The sequence below is a fragment of the Etheostoma spectabile genome, chromosome 14 (assembly GCF_008692095.1).
Source record: "Etheostoma spectabile isolate EspeVRDwgs_2016 chromosome 14, UIUC_Espe_1.0, whole genome shotgun sequence".
Lineage (NCBI taxonomy): Eukaryota > Metazoa > Chordata > Actinopteri > Perciformes > Percidae > Etheostoma > Etheostoma spectabile.
In genome coordinates this window covers 3,654,969-3,674,968 of record NC_045746.1, presented here as the reverse complement: position 1 = coordinate 3,674,968, position 20,000 = coordinate 3,654,969, and the positions used below count along the sequence as shown (strand labels likewise).

At 40.5% G+C, this 20,000-nt stretch overlaps 2 protein-coding genes across 3 annotated transcripts in view; one reads left to right on the top strand and one right to left on the bottom strand.

The window, feature by feature from the left end:
• Nucleotides 1-8,574, bottom strand: part of ctnnal1 (catenin (cadherin-associated protein), alpha-like 1) — a 52,846-nt gene extending 44,272 nt beyond the window's left edge. For both annotated transcript variants that reach the window (XR_004334893.1, XM_032534944.1), the window contains exon 1: nucleotides 8,191-8,574. Coding sequence is in view for 1 of the 2 variants with exons in the window: in XM_032534944.1 (XP_032390835.1) it covers nucleotides 8,191-8,286 (96 nt within the window). In the remaining variant the exon portion in view is untranslated. The remainder of the gene's footprint in view (nucleotides 1-8,190) is intronic.
• A 6,557-nt stretch (nucleotides 8,575-15,131) lies between these two features.
• The window catches only part of elp2 (elongator acetyltransferase complex subunit 2), a 34,410-nt gene continuing 29,541 nt past the window's right edge, over nucleotides 15,132-20,000 (top strand). The window contains 7 exon segments of the mRNA XM_032534974.1: nucleotides 15,132-15,304; nucleotides 15,440-15,518; nucleotides 16,338-16,408; nucleotides 16,719-16,863; nucleotides 18,185-18,262; nucleotides 18,727-18,791; nucleotides 18,915-18,981. Of these exon segments, the coding sequence (XP_032390865.1) occupies nucleotides 15,173-15,304; nucleotides 15,440-15,518; nucleotides 16,338-16,408; nucleotides 16,719-16,863; nucleotides 18,185-18,262; nucleotides 18,727-18,791; nucleotides 18,915-18,981 (637 nt within the window). The 5' untranslated portion in view covers nucleotides 15,132-15,172.

Sequence of the window (20,000 nt, the reverse complement as noted above, 5' to 3'; positions counted from 1 at the left end):
TGAACTTTTTTCATGTTGCAGTATCAATAATATTTCTTAAAGAAGAGTAGACAGAGTAGGCAAGTGTTGGGGGGACACAGTTGTCTCAATTTTGTCTGGGGACCCACAGTGTCAGACTTGGAAAACATCAGGCAAAGAAAGAATACGTCACAGTGGTATAGTATTCTTAGCTAGGACTAGATGTGAAGAAAATATCTAAAGCATCTACAGTATTATTGAAATAGTGTCCTTTACGGATGAGACACTTTGCTGCAATTGCGTGCAACATTTTATAGATTTTTAGGCAACCTCACAACTGGCAAGGTTGCCTGCCTTTTACAAGATTTGCAATGCTTTCTCCTAGCAAGGCTCAGACCTCACATTGTGAACAACTGTCCTACTTAATGTCATGTGCTCCAAACTGGAATTATCACTCCACCATATTTACCTTCACACCCAACCTACCAAGCCAAGAAACTGCCAAGAAAAAAGCACTTGGAACCAAACGTCTGCCTGCCAAATACTGATCTGTTTACCTGTGGTTGTCCAGGCAGCAGACAATATAGAAATATTCTGTGATATCTCTGGCAATACTTGACAGGACAAGTGGGAGGGTACATGCCTACAAGATTACAGTAAGTGGGCTGTCCTTTCACACTCATCTTTCTCCTCCGTCCAGACACCATTTGCAGTAACACATCCGGCCCTATCTTGCACACTGTGCAGCGCAAAGCCTGACGCAATTGTCTTTGCCAGTTTAAGACCGACACAGTTGTCAATTTCCCATCCTGCGCCCACGTTGTTTAAAAATAGCACCTGCGCCCATCTTTGCGGCCATGGGCGTGCTGGTCTTACAGGGAGGTGTGTTCAGGTGAATTATTGCCGTATTGCTATCTTGAGGCAGCGGGAAGTGATTGCGCCATTGACCAAAAAAAACGCAGCATTGTATTGTTATTTTAACAGCAAATTAGTAAAATGTGCCTAGGCTTATGCAGCGTGCACATTATGACACACACACACACACACACACACACACACACACACACACAACACAAACACACACACACACACACACACACACACACACACACACACACACACACACACACACACACACACACACACACCACACACACACACACACACACACACACACACAACACCACACACACACACACAACACACCACCCCCCAACCAAACACACACAACCCATTGTTTCCCTTCCCTCTGTGTGATGCCCATTACATTTCTGACCACCACCACACACACACACAAATCTGCCATCGTAATAGCACTGCGCCAAGTTACACACAAGCCTGGCTTTTTAAGGGAATGGAAGATGACATTCCGATTGGTTTATTGCATGTTACGCAAGAAACACACATTTGAATTAATGAAAACACTAAATACAACTCTTTTGAACCATGCGCCTGTGTATTGTTTATGTTGATGTGTGATGATATGTTATACCAAAAACCTCAATATTGATATTGACACAATATTGTAGGGTTGACTATGGGGACTTTCACAAAATATTCACACAATGAGATGTTTGATAACTAATCATCAATGGTGGGTAAAGGTAAAATATATGAAAGCAAGAAAGGGAAACGGTTGTGCTTTTCCCCTCAAGTTCACAGATGGTCTCTGTGCGACTACAGAGTAATTCATGTCAATAAGCATGTCCTTGTCTGTGCTTCTGGGCGTGTGTTTATGCATCTGTTTCAATCTACAGGGTGCTTCCAGTGAGGATGGACAACACAAAACACCATGCTACATTAGGCTCCACATCCCTGCTGATAGAGATCTCTTCCTATGTGCACACACTTTGAGATAAGACGTCTCATCACTATCTAATCATCATAAACTAGGAGTATACTGTAAATACGGGCTGGTAATGGGCCAGACAGCTACTTGTATACTAAACAAGAATGCCTCTAATAGCCTTAGCAGGCCTATGAGGACCCTTAACATGGGATACTTAGAAGGTGAGTATGATAAAGAATCATTTAAACTGGGAGCTGAGATGAATTAAATTCTGTTTATGCCTGTAATAGAAATAAAGATTCCATTTGAAACATTCCATAGCAACACCTCTTTACAGACATGTCCTGGTCTGTATTTATAACAATCAAGATCAACAGTTTTCTTAGGGACTATTTCTTTGGCAGAAATCTCAGTGAGGGATAACTTAAAGAGATTAAAAACAAACTATCTGCCACCAGAGGACCCTACATTATGGAGAACAGGTCCCCGAAATGGCTTTCCATTTTCAGTTTACAAGGAATGCAACACTCTGAGCACACTGTGCCACTTTGTTAATGGGAAGGATGTTTAATCAATACTTTATCAACCTCCCAGCAATACACCTTGATCAAAGGCAGAAGCCTTTATTTAGACAATTAAAAATGGTTATCACTATTAGCTAAAGACATCAAAAAACTTAAATGGCAGAGAGCGAGAAAGCCTTTTTTCACCATTAAATTAACTCTGCCGTTCTCTCTTGGTGACTGCTCACTTCACGGCCAAATTATGCTTCTGCATTAAATCTACGATGTGGCTACATACAAAGGTACGCGGAGACCTACGCCGTAACTTGACGTGCACCAGTTAAAAATGTCCCACCTTTGTCAGAAAGCATAGGAGAGACACGGTTTCTCTCACCATGCCTCTAGAGTCGGTACTTGCCATCACACGCACTCCACCCACACCCACACACACACACACGATATAGTATAATCTTCAGGCCACTTACAAAGGCTAAGGGCGAAAGCTCTGCGTGGAGCTTCCGCAGAACCATAACTCGCGTTTTGGGCTGAGTTTTTTGGAGGGTTCTGGCACACATATGCAATCACACACATACACCCGTGCACACACAGAAATAAACACCCTTCTCCTCGTGTGGAAGTACAGTATTTTAGCAAGGGAGAGGTCAACAGATTGACGTGTGAGACGGGGAAAGGTCAACAGATGAACATGTGAGACAGACCCTTTTATTGGCACTTACTGAGAACAGCGATCTGTAATGACTACCTTGATAGCAATAGTGAGAAAAGGGGAAAAAAGGGAAGGACAAGGAAGACTGGTTATGCAAACTGCAAACCGTTTACGTGTGTGTGTGTGTGTGTGTTTCTCAAAGAGATACAAAAAAACTGGAAAATGAGAGTGAGGGTGGGAGGTTTAGGCTGGTGAGTGTAATCATCAAAAGAGAATCTGAATTCTCTAAACGGACAAAGTAAGCTGACTAATGCAACCACTTAGACTGATCAAGAACTTGCCTCAAATCCTTATTTACACAACAATAATGGGAATCAGGCTTACTGTGATTTATATTTATATATTTGGTGGGGGGGGAATCGGCTAAAACAAAACACTAAACCACACACTTTGCCCATCTCAAGTCAAAGATGAAAGACAAATACTGTATAGGCAAATTAATGTGAGTATTAGTGTATATTGGCTATTCTTTATTCTTCCACTAATAATGGCAAACCAGAAAAAAATGGCAGTGACATTGTGGTGGCGGTCTGACTTGTGCTAAAAATGTGTTTTCAAACATTTGTTTTGGCCAATGCCTGAATGGTTGACGGTGTCATGGTTATGGTAGCAACACAGCACACAAAAAATGCAAGTGCCTAAACATGAAAGCTCAGACACTGGCACCACAGATCACAGAATCACACATACCAAAGTACGCCGATACAAACCACACTCACGCTCACAGCTTATTTTGTCTCATTCCCAGGATGCTAGTATATTTCGGTCTGTGAGTGTGTATGCACACGCATGCACGCTTGTGGCGCACTGTAATTCTCATGTGGTTTCACCTTCATTCCAGGGACCCATTTGTCTTCATTATCATCATCATACGGCTGCAGGAAGCAGATCTGTTAGAGCTCATGGCAAGAGTAATGCCCCTCTGTCTGGGTATAAAAAAACACTTCACTACCTCGAAGTGAGGAATGTGTTTATGGAGCGCTTTTTGTCAGCGTTTTGTTTAATGCAGAATGTATGCTATATAATGCTAATGCTTTAAACAAACCACAATCTCAAACTTGCCATTGAGCTTTTGTTTGGCTGATAAATAAGGACGTTCAATCCAGTTTGCTATCAAATTGAACATGTAAAAACTTTTTACCCACAATCCTTTTAGCACATCAGACAGTAAAATTACAAGCACCACAGAAACCCTGGAAGCATGACAAAGTCAACGCTAACAATCTTGGACAGAGAACAGATTTTTCAGACCCAATTATAGTTTAAGAAACTCCTGGCTTAGCCTTGCAAAAAGAAAGCTACATAATCACAAGTGTTTAAATGTTCACAGATTTGATCAAAGTCTCATTCATACATACAGACATACATACTCCCTAGCCCCTATGAATTCCCACACATAAACAACAACAGCAGCAGCCTTGCACCTCGTCAGCATGATGTTAGCACTCACTCAGGGCTGGTGTGTTTTAACTAAAAAAAACACCTCAATTATAAAAACCAAGAACAGAACTGTTTTTCCACTAATCACCACTTTAAAACAGGAGTCAGATCTCAAGGAAAAAGCAGCCAGATTATCTCTAATTGCCTTCCAACTGGCTACAAAGCACATAACAGGTAGGACACACGGGCAAGGCGCGCACACACACACACACACACACACACACCACACACACACACACACACACACACAACACACCACACCAAACACACACCACACACACACACACACCACACACAACACAACACACACACCCACACACACCACACACCACACAACACACACACACACACACACACAAACACACCACACACACACCCAAACACACACACACCAACACAACACACACACACACACACAACAACAACACAAACACACACACACACACACACACACCACACACCACCCACACACACCACAACACACAAAACACATTGTTCCCTCCCTCTGTGTGTGCCATACATTTCTGACCACCACAGAGCAATCATTACCCTCGCCATGCCCCTACAATGCAAGTCCATTGGTATGGAGATGGCTGTAGCAGAAAAGGGAAGTAAAGCACAATAGTGAATTCCTATCTCAGGAGAGTATTGAAAAGGGTGAAGTGTATGGTCAAATTGATAGGGGATACAGATAGAAAACATCCAGGTGGTCACATTATGAAAACAGGACACATTTAGACACCATTTGATCAACCAAGATAACAAGGTGAACATACAAGCAAGAAAAGAGAAAAGGTAGGTGAGGCTATGTGCTTGTGTCTATGTGTTGTGTGTGTGGGGGGTGCTGTGTGTGTGTGTGTGTGTGTGTGTGTGTGTGTGTGTGTGTGTGTGTGTATATATATATGCGTAGTGCACGGCTGGGAGACTCCCAGGCCTATAATTACACCCTGGTGGGAGAGAAGCTGATAACAGAGGCCTGAGGATATCAACGTCATGAGTAGAGTAGAGGAGAGGAGAGGAGAGGAGAGGAGAGGAGAAGAGTGGGGGCATCATGATACCTTATCAAACACCGGCTTTTCTCACTGACACTGCTTTTTCATTTCCTTCTTGATAGTTATCTAATGAACCCTACAGCATATGAGCATGCATACACACACAAACACACATTTATACTAAGCCTCTCTAAAAAGCAAAGACGCTCAAAACTGCCCACACAGTCAGTGTGTTTACACTGGTTATAATGATTCAATTATAGCTCATGTAAGCCAATATTCATTCTCAGAACTGTCACGTAAAAACCTTAACTGAGTTATCTTACTCACATTTAGGTGGTAATGAGAGTACCACCACTGCAATAAACATAATTATTTCTAATAACCACTGGCACATACACAAGTTGGACAGATTTCTTTTGGCAATTTCCTTCTGTGCACATTCCTCAAACACCCTAACACAGAAAGGGATAAGGCTTATGTTGTTCTGTGAACGCAAGAAACAAATTGCCGCAAAATCCCTCAAGTTTCCTGTTATATTCCTATTAAACATTTCTGGACATTACCCCAAAAATCATAAAACTTGTGTACATTATGTAATATCCATGTAAGTTACTTGGGATGTAGGGTTTATTTACATTATCAAATAATCTAATGATTATTTTATCCATTAGGCAATTCATACTTTGGTCTATAGAATATCAGAAAATTCTAAAATAAATGACCATCACAAGTTCCTAGAGTTCATGGTGACATCTTAAAAAACAGTCCCAAAAAAAATTATTTTAATAGAAGACAAAGAAAACTAGCCAATATTCACATTAGAGAACATAATATTTGTTTGAAAAAAAGAGACTCAAATGATAAATCAATTATAATTGTTGCTGTCTCTGTTAATCGATCAATCATTTCAGCTCTAAAACGTGTATTGTGCATATTTGCAGTAATTGAGCAATTTGTGATTTTATGACCACACTGGATGAAAAGCACTCACAACAGGTGAAACTAATGTACCAGTCAGCACCCAGTGAGTGACCGTCCTCCATCACAACAACAAAACATTACATATGGAGAATGTAAGAATGCCCAAGGGAATGTTTCGTTTAGCATTGCAGAGCTCTGTTGCTATGGGGACATGCCTCACACTGAGGAAAAAAGAAAGTTAGTTGTCCTTGAGGCCCACTGCTCATCAGTGGACCGTTATATGCTGAATGCTGTTAATATATACAGAATATTCTTCTATACTTCAGACTGAAGCTCAGCCAGTCTTTCTCAGCAGGCAAGAGTGCACCATAAGTTTGCTGCAGGGTAAATATTATTAAGATAATGCAGAGTACAGCAGATTTACTGGATACTTTTGCACAATATTACAGCAGTCTACTATAAACAGTAACTGCTGTTTGCATCACATCACCTTACTTGGATTTACCCTTGATTGCTCATACTGTATAATCAAACTTGTTGGTGTACTTTTGAAAATCTAAATTAACAGGCTGCACAGAAAGCACACGCCCTACCAGATATCCTTTTCTGATAACTAACCCATACCCATTCAGTACAGGATGGCCTACATCTTTCAGTACAATGAGAGGGAGGAAGCAGGCTTTCAGCGTTTACAAGGGGAAGGACAGTGTCCGGGACCTTCCACCTTGGCATTGTCCTGACTCTTTTAACCCACCGGTGAGACTCCTCTTTCTTCCACTGACTAAGTGGAAACAACAGAACCTTTACAGGTCTCTCCCCTTTCAGCCTCCTGCTCAACAAGGGGATATTAGCATTTATAAGACTGGTGGTCACTCCACTATTCAGCAGATGCAACCCACCTTCCAGGAAACAACAGTGAAAAACAGCAATGGGCATGTTAAAAGCAGAAGATTTGCAGAATGAATCATCCGCTATTGTTCCTATAATGGAAATGAACAGCCTACAATAACATGACTGCTTAACAAATCATTACGAAACAGCCTCGGAACTTGCAGCCTACTATGTTACACTATACAATTAAATGATTAATTAAATCATTGACCTAAACGCCTTGCTTTTAAACCTGGGGCTACTGTTTCAAGTGTGCAAGAGAAGAGTTGATGAAAGAGTGCAGTGGCTTTAAGTGGGTCTCTCTTTTTCTTCTGTTTATTGAAAAACAAAACACGTGCCCCAAAGTGCCCCAATTAGAGAAGTGGGAGTCACAGTGTGGTTCAGGACTGGCAAAGGGCAGCACACTACTTCTGGGAAAACTAGTATGCCCTGTTGAACACAATATTTTCTCAAAGTGTTATGAGGAATTCCAGGAGAGTTTCTGGTGGCCTCCAGGCAGCTAAAGACAGGATTAATATCACGGAGATTAACATTTTTTTTGGATGGCTGATCATTGGTTTAATTGCACCCATTTACAGTAGGCTGCAGAGTAGCCTATATAATAGTAGCCTATAGCCTACTTATGCATAACAACAAACCTGTGTCTTTAGTCTAATTGTGTCTTAGTGGCTGTCTTACATGTAGAAGGGTTTTGAGTTCGACGACTTTATTGATAACAGCAACGACACCAGTAGGCTACAACATAACAAAATTATAAATTAAACCACAAGCGGGACAGTCTTTAAACAGAGCACGAGAGTGAAAACGTGCAGACAGTCTCCGTGTAAATCCCGCGAGTAAACACAAGAAACAAAGTTAGCCTCTTGTGTGCGAACAAGGCTGTTGTTGTGAAGCCAAAGTTCACTTTAAAGTACCATGTGCTCCGAAATAACAATGCAAAGCTTGTTTAACGTGTACGGTACTCACCTGCGATACTAAAGGAATAAGCGTCTGCTCCACAGAGCGAGTTTTGATTTCCAGACCGGAATCAAAGTTACTGTTGCCGCACGGAGATGAAGCCATTCCCGCCGAGCTCTCCCTGCCTGACACACAACGCACTACTGGCTTTACTAAGAGCCTTTCCCTTGCTGTTTCGCAGTTGCAAATTGGTGTAACGGACCTGCTATTGCACACCGGGATTTCTAACTTGATTACAGAATCGTTTATCGAGTGTCTCTACGCACGCGCGCTGTTTTAATCCACTTTGGCTTGGTGGTTGTGCCGCTGCGCCCGCTAATGTCCATGTAGTTTACTCAACAAGGGCAGGCGGCGGACTGCAGCACACCACTGTGGGCAACCACACACACGCACCACAGCACGCACAGGCACCTTCAGGTTCTCACTGCTGGCTGCACCTCACGGCTTTCCGAAGTGCAGGTCATTATTTTATGTAGGCTAGCCTACATGGCAAAACATTATCAAATTAGACGCCTTTGAATACGTGAATACATGAAGTATTTGAATGTGAAACATCAGTAGGCTAGTGCATCTATCTGTTTTGGCGTGCAAAATAGAAAGAGTTGATGTGTTATAGCAGCCTATAACATTTTGATTTGAAAATGCATTAACCAGTCATGCAAATTTCAGAGGAGTTTTAGTTTAAAAAAATAAATAAAAATCCACACATCCATCCATGCAGATTTCAGAGGATTTTGCATCCAGTGCCCTCTAGAGAGGCGTGAAGCTTTCTCACAGCACAGCAGCTCTGGTTTGAGACAAAGAATCCCACATTATCCCCTGGAGTCTGACAATTTCTTATCATCCTCACCAAATACACACCAGATATGTCAATCAAACCCGACTGCACTGACTGGAATGCAGTGCCTACTTTGAAATTTTTTTTTTACGTTTTGTGTGTCTGGGTACAGCATTTATTTTCATGATCTTACCAACTGAGGCGCTGTAGGTTACCCAGGATCTAAAAGGGAGAAGGGTAGGCTACTAAAGTTGTTCCAACATGTATATTTATGATTTTATACTGCTGGTTTGGGTGGAAATCAGTGAAACCGCAAACAAATGTCAAAAATATAATAGGGCAGCTGCTGTTGTTTTGGAATCTAAAACAAACTGGAACACGTAGATTAAGCTGGATTTTTTTTATGCTCCGACTAAAATAGAATTATCCTCCGCGGATATATTTTTGAAAAGACGACAAGGGCTGTAAATCACTTTACAAGAGCTTAGGGTGAACCCATCAATATAACCCATAATTTCAAAAAGAAGTGTGTGTTTGAGTTGTGGATTGGGGGACACAGATTAGCTTTGTTTTTGTTTGTTTTTTACAAATTGTATTACTTTTCATACTCTATATATAGGCAGAATGATGTGATGCAAGATGTTAGGTAGGCCTACACAGGGTTTAAATCCCTCACTCCTCATTTAACCATTTCTAACAGTCAACACCCCCCCACACACACACATTTCTCCACATTTCCCCAGACTGCTTTCACAATGTGGATATCAAGATAAGAAAAAAGTTAAAAAGAAACTCATAAATGCCAAAAGGGATAAACCAAAATCTCAGCAATATAAAAGAAGCGTTTGTCCTTTGATGCATGATGCATATATTTGCTTAAGATTATTTGTTCCTCTCAGGAACAAATAATCTTTTTAAACAAACTGACCGACTTGGAGGTTATGATAACTCATATGGATGTTGTCTCTACATGCAAATGATTTTCATCTGGACATAAGACGATTCAACATCCCTACTCATACAGTTGTTAACTATCATAAATAAGTCTAATTTGTCTGTATTAGAGGTTCTTTAAGTCTTGCTGTCGCATCCTGGTAACACATCCTTCCTCTTCTTATTTTCTGACCCAGTGACTTGTATCCGTAATGGGACTCAAATACTTTATTGCCGCCAGGATCCAAGCCTGGCCAAACTATAGCCAAATTCTCTGTATCCTCAAGTGGCTCCAGTATTTCTAACTTTACAAGTGCAGCCACTGGATGAGTAACACTTTATATTACAAAGACACCAGATGGCTGAGAGCAGATATGGCTTATAAGCAGTGTTGGACTGTTAGTGAGGGCTTTTGCTGCCTGCTTTATCATCAACTATGGTGGCTGGCTCGCACTCCGTGTCAGCAGAAGAGACAATGGCTTTGTGTGTGTGTGTGTGTGTGTGTGTGTGTGTGTGTGTGTGTGTGTGTATAAATGCTGTCTGCCACTCTCAGCCCCAGCCAGTATTTAAAACCCCAGAGCTATGCTTTAGTTACTCTCCCTGTTTACATAAGTTTCACTCCACACACACACACACACACACACTGCATCATTATAAAGGCACGCAAGCAGGCTGGCTGCTATGAGCAGGACAAACCGTGTTCCACTTTGATAAATGGCTCTACTACTGCTACGATAAGAGGTTCTCTTCCAAGAGATACGATGATAACAAGCTCCACTTGGGCTACTTGCATTGGGCTGTATCAACTTGTGCTGGTTTAAATAATTCTACTCACAGCCGATACGTTCAAGAGGCAGAATAATAAGATAGGAAATATGGTACATCCTAACCATTTCAGTGGAAATAGTTTAGTTATCACCAAGACAAATTGCCTTCCATCCACAAACTCAAACAAACAAAACTATTTGCATATTCTCATTGAGTTTGTTTGGCAGTGCCATACTCTAGCTGAGAAAAAGACTTGTTTTTCAAAAAGCATCTCTGTTGTACTGGAATACTAAATATTTGCTCCTCTGCCTCTAATCTCTTCAGGCACATTGCATTTTGCCTGACACCCCATAAAAGGTACCGTAAGGCTATGGGAAGAGAAGTCCCTTTTGTGTATACTTATCTGCACAGTCCAAGAGTATTATTCATTAAATACAAGATGCTAACAGTATGCACAGTGTGATTCTATTGCTAACAGCTGCTATTCTCTTTCTCTCTCTTTAGAAGTGCTGAATTCTCTTCTCTCTCTCTCTGGATCATTCCTTCTGGCTGTACAGCTCCAGGAACAGGAACTGCTGAGCCTGAAGAGATAGTGATTTTGCACATTGCAAGATGTAAAATGAGTGCACTCAGTCATATTCCCCTGTTGGATAAGTAGATTGAAATTTGGGATTCAAAGGGAGGATTGTGGTGAAAAGTTCAAGCCCCCCCGCAACATAAAACATAAGAAAGTGTCTGTCTGTCTTGAGCAATATACTTTTTACATATACACTGTTGTTCTTGATGATGGTCCTCTTCATGTATATTTTATACAAGATTATGTTTTGTATGTGGTTGTTTAACACTCCATGTTTGGTATCTAGTTTTCATACCACAATTCACACAATGTGCCTCTGGGAAACCCTAGGCCCACATGTCAGATGAACTAAAAGGAATATCACTCAGAATACTTGCACTCTCTCTGACAGGGACCTGCAGTTGAACTCACCCACTTACAACGTTACAGTGACCAGAGAGGCCGCTGTGAAAGAGTGGTCAAACTGAGGTGAGGTGCCCTGGTTGAATATTTAGTTGGCTGCACACTGTTTACTGTTTTACTCTGAATAGTTTTACAGTTTAAAGCTTCAGGAGTTGTTTAAATGTTAAATGCGTTTAATCCTGGCTGGTTTACAGGTGGTCAGGAAGGATTAAACTGCTGCCAGGGCTAATAAAATGGACCACGGAATGATAAAGATCCAACTTTTTAATATGTCAAGGGGCATTGCTAATGAGGAAGGGGTCATCTGTCATTTACCGCTCTCCCCCTGCCAAATAGGCATCCTCAGGGACAAGGCTAATTTAATTGCACATAAACAAACAAGGCAGCAGCGAAGTGCCACATCAGACACCCACCCTTGTAATCTTGGCTTATTTCTGCATCTCCGTTTCTCTGTTACACAATTGAGGACACCTTGCATTTATTTATTAGAATTCAGTTTCCATCCAGCACTTCTTTGTCTGAAGGCTGCGTCATTTGTCAGAGATGCTCTCTACAGTATGGAATAGTATATGTAAACACACAGGAATGTGTAAATGTAATAAATAATTGGACATATTATGCATGAGCTGCATGTTTCTACAAATTTAATACATGGTTATATCCAAACGTTAAGACAATAACTCTGTGTGTGTGTGTGTGTGTGTGTGTGTGTGTGTGTGTGTGTGTGTGTGTGTGTGTGTGTGTGTGTGTGTGTGTGTGTGTGTGTGTGTGTCAGGAAAGATAATCTACAAAAGTTTAGTTATCTATCTTATTTTATTTTGTTGTTTCATTATTTGTTTCATTCTCATATACAATACCAATCATGCACCAAGATACATTCAGTTCTTTCTACACTTTTACTGAAAGCTTAGAAAAAGAAAAGAAAAAGAGAGAGTATTCAGTTGCAAAATACTTGTTACTCTACCTGAGATGCTAAAAGTATAATAGTATAATTATAGAGTCAATATGTGCACTGTCTTAGCCTGTATCAGTGTTAAATTATTGTATTTTAGGTGAGTGAGGGGGATGGCATTAAATGAGAAAGACACTTTAAACTCCCCAAGAATATTTTAGTACTAAAAGAAAACATCTCTCTATCATCTCTCAACCCCCTATGAGGTTCATAATAGTTATTCCCTCAATTACTCTCCAAGCTGCAGAGTTCCTCCGGCACACTGAGTCATTGAGCACTTGGTGGCAACATATGGCACAATGAAATTAAACATTTAAGGATATTAGCTACACCGTAAAACATTTTCTGTTTTTCTAAATACTAGATGCACACAGCAGTGAGATGAAGATACAGTAATCTTGTAAGCATTACATAGGACAGAGTTTCTCAGTTTTGGGGTTAGGATCCACAGGTCACTAAATTAAATGAGAGATTAATGGAAATAGACTTATATTACACTTTCTGAACTAACAAATTGATTTTGCCTCCACTCTATTATACAAATTAAGACATGCCATATATTCAAAGTAAAATGACATTTGTTACAAAAATAGGACCAGAAAAGCTTAAGAAACCTAGATTTACAGTATAATTGCTAAATTCACTGACACAGATGCTACAGCAATACAATTTGCTAATTAGCGGGAACATAGTTTTCAATCTGTTGAGCACCCATGTAATGATGGCATCATGGCTGATGCAGAGTATGTCCATGGTCTAAATCAAAGTGCTTTTGACCCTGTCATCACTGGCTAAGAAAAACTGTTATTTGCAACTGGGTGCAAAGACATGTTCCCAAAACCTTTCAAATAAGTATCCATATACTATTTTTGGGAATGGTATATAGGACAGGAGGATCTTTCCAAAATAAATCTCCTCTTTTCTGCAATGACCTATTACATTTGCTCAAACTAATCCTGTATTGTGTAGGAAAGTACTGAGATTTCATGAATGCATAGTCCAAGCAGAACAAAGATAATAGAGATGTTTTTTTTCACAGACACAGCTGTTTGGCTAAATCCCAGCTATCACCTAGCTGCCACTCCGGAGACGAGAGCCTTAGATGCATGGGTATCCTCCACGGAAAGGTTGTCTCACCCTTCCATGTCTGATTTAAATTCTGTCTCCCTGAGACTGAGTGAGGAGGGACAACAGTAGCAAGACGAACACAATCTATTTCCTCCCCAAGTGTTGGTGACAGTTCCTCTGTTTTGTCTTTGTCACGCACACATATACCAAAAGTCAGCACCGCTAGAGGCAAGCCAAAAAAGATCCAGCCACTCCTACTACATCCCTTCTCACGTCCTCATATTATATGGCTCTATCCCTGCAACATTTTAATTTGTCATATCTTATCAAGGGTTCACAGATGACATCACATTTCCCCTTGATCTTGTCAAGTGTGCGCCCAGAAACTCCTTGTGACAAAACTGTCGCCTCGACCTTTGAAATCCAGCTTCTTCTTTTTTAACAAGTAAGGCCTGCTGGCTGGCAGCTACCTCAGCTGCGACCAGTCACTACTTGGCAAGGGGATGATCCAGTCCGACACAGCAGTGTGTGTATTTTGTGGCATCTTGATTGTTGATGGAGCAATTTAAAACAAATACAAAATGTCATCAGCCATTTGGATTACATGCAGTATATTTATATCTGGTTGTCTTCTGGCTTAGACTGAGGCAAACAAGTTAACATTTGACTTTGGTAACATGTGCTGTCTAATAACGACACAATCAAGAACTCAAGTTATCATTGGTTGTTCATTTCTTGTTCATGGATGTTTCACTAACTCTATAGTTTAACTTGGCCTTTTTTAGGAATAATTAGAAAACACAGCAAATGTAATGTTCAGTGAAATTAACCAAAGTAGATAACAGAATCAACGATTATATGATTAAATGTTCTTGAAGTGAGAAAGGGTATTATAACGTGATTATGTAATAGTCTGAATAGATTGTTTATTTTATCCTGCTACAGGGAGCCAAAGGTCAGACCAAAACAGAGCTGGTGGGGACTTACTTGTGTTGTTTGGAGAGAAATGGATGGATGCTTAAAGATTTGAACATTGGTCTTCTGGTTGAAGGTTGGTCCCCTCATTAATTAAGTCACTCTGCTGCATCTGTCTAGTGTCAGTAAATGACACTGAAGACAACCCTTGCATTTACTGAACAATATAAAAATAGGAAACGGCAATTATGTTTATAAAACTATTTTTGAAGGGGTAGATTCTCTGGATTGTGTGATTGACGGGCGCCATCTAGTGGACAGCCCTCCGCACTGCATTAGTGAGTTAAAACCATAGATGTGGTTCTATATCTAAAACGTTTTAATATTTTATTATCGCCGACATTTAAACTACTTTGAACTATACTAAAAATAATAAAGATCTTTACGTGGGGTTTTCGTTTGTAAAAACGTTTCCAAAACAATATCACAATTAAAGTCTATGGTGGCGCTGTAGCTCTTTGGATGCGGAACCTTTGTTCGCACGGGTCTGTTTAGCTACAGACACATTTACAGCAACGCCACATCTCTAGCTTTCAAGATGGCGGCGCCCGTAATTGAAACATGCCATGTAGCTTGTTGTGCAAACAGGACTCCAAATGTTGTTTCTTGGGGTCGTGGGGGGACTATTGCCTTCGGGACATGTACCTCCGTAGCTCTGTACGACCCGCAGGTAGTAAAATATGTCTAAGCTCTTCTGTAAAGTCAGCTTTCGTTGTTAGATGTCACACCTAACGATAACCGAGAATGTAAATAAACGTATACTTTGTTCGTTACCTTAATAAAACAGTATTTGGTTTGACCTCAGGAGAAGAGAGTTGTGGCTATGCTGAATGGACACACAGGACGAGTGAATACAGTCCAATGGATCCACAGAGAGGACTGTGGTGAGTGTGGGGGGAGAGGGAGAGAGAGAGAGAGAGAGAGAGAGGGGGGCAACCGCTCACTGATGGAGCTGCTGTTAAACTGCTGAATGGGATCAGTAACTTATTTAGTTTCTCGTCCGTTTGATTTGCCACCACAACAAATGTAGAGAGGCATGTGCGCGAGTAGAAGTGAGATGTTTTATTAGTCTTCAATTAATTCGGGGTATGGATCTAAAATTTTTGGTGGAAATAGTCTTCAGCTAGTCTTCATCGTTGTGGCTTTAAAACCGTTTGTGTAAAAATCCTTTTCAGGCATGTCACCTCGTACATTTCTATAGGTTTAGTTAGTTGAAATAACAACACAGGAGAAATTAATTAGAAAGATATTAGACATGACCTATTTGTAGATTCTAAAAGTTAAAGATTTGCTAGATAAAAAGTAATCTGTTTTCTTTAATATGACATCCATTAACGAATGGATCTAAAAACTTGTCACGGACCCCCTGACAGAGTGCCCCACTGTGAGAATCATTGGTCTAAAGTATATAGACCATTGGACATTACTGATTGATGAACATCTTGTTCCAAAACCAGGGCTCAGCGCAGGCCATTCTTCCACACCGTACCCTGAAAAATCTTCCTGTTTGAGCTCAGAAAGCCTTCCCAAACTGTTAGCAAAACACTTTGAAGCACACTATTGTATAAAAAGTATCATTGTATGCTGTAGCATTAAGCTTGTAGCTAAATGGCATAGCCCAAACCATGAAAAACAGGCTCAGTCCAAAGGTGAACAAAAGGTAAGTGTCTCTTTACTTAACTGTGTTGTCATTGTTGTTTCAGCTCCAGAGAGTCATCTTGTCTCAGGAGGCTCAGACAATCGGCTCATCGTATGGGAGGTTAAAAATGGGAAGGTAAGAAGAAGACATGCCAGGATAAATAAATGCTTACTGTTTGGCAGCAATAAAGGCAGTTGCACACACATTAAACAGAGGCTCAGAATCTATACATGGTTGAGGGAGCCCACTCTTTGCAGTTGGGGTTTTGGTACAGGAGGTAAACTGGTAACTCTCCGGCTACTAATTCACACTCCACACTTTTGGTCCGTACGGGGATTTGAACCAGATTTGAACCTCTTCCGGTTCCCAACCCAGCTCCCTATGGGCGGAGCTAATACCACTTGCTCCAACAACCCGTGTTTGTGATTTTCTCTGCTGTTTCCAGTTCATCCAGTCGGTGGAGTGTACGGGCCACACTGGTCCAGTTTGTGCTGTGGATGCTATCTATGTGGAGGACCCAAAGATCCTGGTGGCCTCCTCAGCATCTGACTCCACAGTCAAACTGTGGCTCTGCAATGAAGCAAAAGAAGGTGAGAGACACAAAAACCCTGACAAATACATTTTAGTGCCAGCCTGTGGAGCTGTTGTGACTTGTGGTACAGTACTTTGATGCCATAACAATGTTGGAAACGCTACAAAAGAGTCTTATAAAGTATTAATACGGGTGATTCACAACCTTTTTTGCTTGTGACCCTTTTAATATGAAGAAATGTCTTCTTTATACCAATCTTCACAGGGAGCATGTCTGTGAGTTGTGCGCAGTTCAATCAGTGATTTACCCTTCTTAGACCATTTCATTTAAATACGTTTAAGGCATCAATGGGTAAAAAAATGTTTGTGCCCAAATAATCATTTCACAACTCCTTAGATTAATCTTGTGATCCCTTTTAGGGGTTTAGTTAGAAGCCACTGAGGTAACCTGGAGATTATGTATCTTGTCAATATTTTGTAAAAAGAAAACATTCTTACTTTCTCAAAAAGTCTGCTTTGCAAGAACTAGTTAATTTCCACCAGGTGCCTTGAATTTTTGTTTTGACTTAGGACTCTATTCAGAACAGGCTCACATATTATTTGATAAATAAATAATATATATTTACAAACAACATTATCATTTGTCTCACATCTGCAGTGCTGCAAAACTGTTTATCATCCATCACATTTATGACATTGTGTGAGTACACACATAGTTTAAAAAGCACTTGGAGGCAAAACATGCAAAACAATCTGTCAATGATAGAAAAAAAAAAAAAAGTGAAATGTTTTTTGGACAGAAATTACCGTACGTACTGTGTAATCTATCGTTGCAATGTTTTTATTTTTCTTAAAAATGTAAGCTAACAGAATCACCACAGTTGTATTAATTAACCATATTAACTGTGATATTGCTTTAATTTCCTCCCATAAAAAAAATTAAATATCAGCGGTGTTCCAAACTGTCATCCTTATCTACTTTTCTTTTTTCTAAGCTGTCACCCATAACTGCTTCTCTTTGTTGGAAGTTCTGTCCACCTGTCAGTGCAGATGAACACTGATGCTGCTTGACAAGCATGGAAATTAAGCTTGTGTGTGTGGCCTGGGCGTAACCTTGGGGTGTAGGCCCAGATATAAATACTATGCATGTTATGTTGGATTGTGACAGCTTGAACGACCCTTGGCCGCTACACATTAATGGAGGCAGAGATTAAAATGTTGCAGGAACAGTCAAAAGAAGTGTACATGTAGTCCTGTTCACACAAAAGCCCTATAGTTTAACATAATACCGGTATATTAGCTATTCTTTTTTTAGTTGTGTAGCATTATTACTCATATGGGCTCAGAAAGTTTAATTCCATGTGCATTTGTGTTTTTCAGCTGAGTGCCTCCATACCTTATCATTTGGCAGCAGTTTCATGATGGATGTCTCTCTGGCACTGTTGCCAGGCAGCAGAGGTAAGCCTAAGCTGTTTCTACATAGACAACCTTTAGGTTGTGCGCCACATACACTCACACACACACACAGACAGACATTTTTTGTCTCATGTCATCCATCTCAATTTGCATCACTGCTTAAGTGCCTATAACCCGATGTCATATGCAGCATGCGTTTGAAGTGTCTTGTTTCCTTTTGCCTTTCTGTTTTACATGCCTGTCGTCTGTTTGATGCTGTGCTTCATCCTTCCCTTCCACCATGCTCCTGTTTATGAAACGTGTGTGTGTGTGTGTGTGTGTGTGTGTGTGTGTGTGTGTGTGTGTGTGTGTGTGTGTGTGTGTGTGTGTGTGTGTGTGTGTGTGTGTGTGTGTGTGTGTGTGTGTGTGTGTGTGTGTGTGTGTGTGTGTGTGTGTGTGTGTGTGCGCGCGCGCGCGCGCGCGCGCTTACATGACTTGTGTGAAAACCTGAGCATCTTTCCTAACAGTTCCCATACTGGCCTGTGGGGGTGATAACTCTCAGGTGCATCTGTATGTGCTGTCCAACGGAGAGGTAAGCTCAGGCTGATACTGTCAGGGACAGGTGGTCATTCAATTTTTTCTGTGCCAACTCTTTAATTTTAATTACAAAACTGTGAGAGTGACATCTAACCTTTTTTTAATTGCTCTATTACAGCTCCAGAAGGCCATGTCACTGCAAGGGCATGACGACTGGGTTCGTGGAGTGGCTTGGGCATCTCTAGGTATGTGTTACTGTTTAAAATAAAGGTAGTGTTACTCATTCAGGAGTAGAACATATTTCGAATTAACTGTAACTATTGCAGTATGCTTGCACGTCTCACTTGAAACAAAGTCAGATACAAAAAATTTGTATGCAGGGTTTTAAAAAACATTTCCATGTACCAGAAAGCCCATGTTAAACATTTCAGAACAAAACTAATAAGCAATGTTGAAGTGCTCTCAAGCCTCTCACAAATCACCAGCATCTTCCCATGCCCAACTAAATTTTCTTGGTGTACCAGTAATGAGATTTGAGCCCAGGATCTTTTTGATAAGTGGTGACAGTATTAATGACTAAGCCACCAGGGTTGGGTTATGGCAAGCGAACGACGCAAACTAGCAAGACCAGTTTGAAACTACAAATGAAACAATTTTTATTTATACTATTTTAATGTTTGCTTTATGGCTAATTAATAGTTCTTTAGACAGTGTATGGGCAAACTGTACATGTTCTATTAGTTCAGTCTTCATTAAATATACTGTTAATGATGTCTTTTTTTTTTTAGCTTGGTGTCAGTCAAGAGTAAGTCTGTAAGTCTTTTTCTGCTATGAGCTGATTTGATTTTTGCAAACAACATAGAGTTTTAAGGTATGGGAAATTACAAAGAGGGGCTAAAGGTCTCGATCTGTCCTTAAATAAAATAAGTGTAAAAAAAAAACATCATGAGGGTTATGTATGCATATAATTTCAATTTTAGTGTTTGGTATACCTGCTTGTTTCTGATATGGTCATCTTCTAAAGGCTTAAAAGGTTGTGTTCATGGGTTCACCATTATCTTTCTTTTATCTTTACCATGCCTGCAAACTGGCTAATACCGGGCTTTGAAAGAGTCAGATAACATGTGATTGGCTGAATGCTGAGAGGTGGAAGGAGATTTCCTGTCAGAGCCTTCAACCAATTTGATTAGAAAGACAGACAAGTGCATTTGGCCCTCCTTAAAGCAAAAAAAACAAGAAAAAAGAGACGATTTTTCTCTTTTTT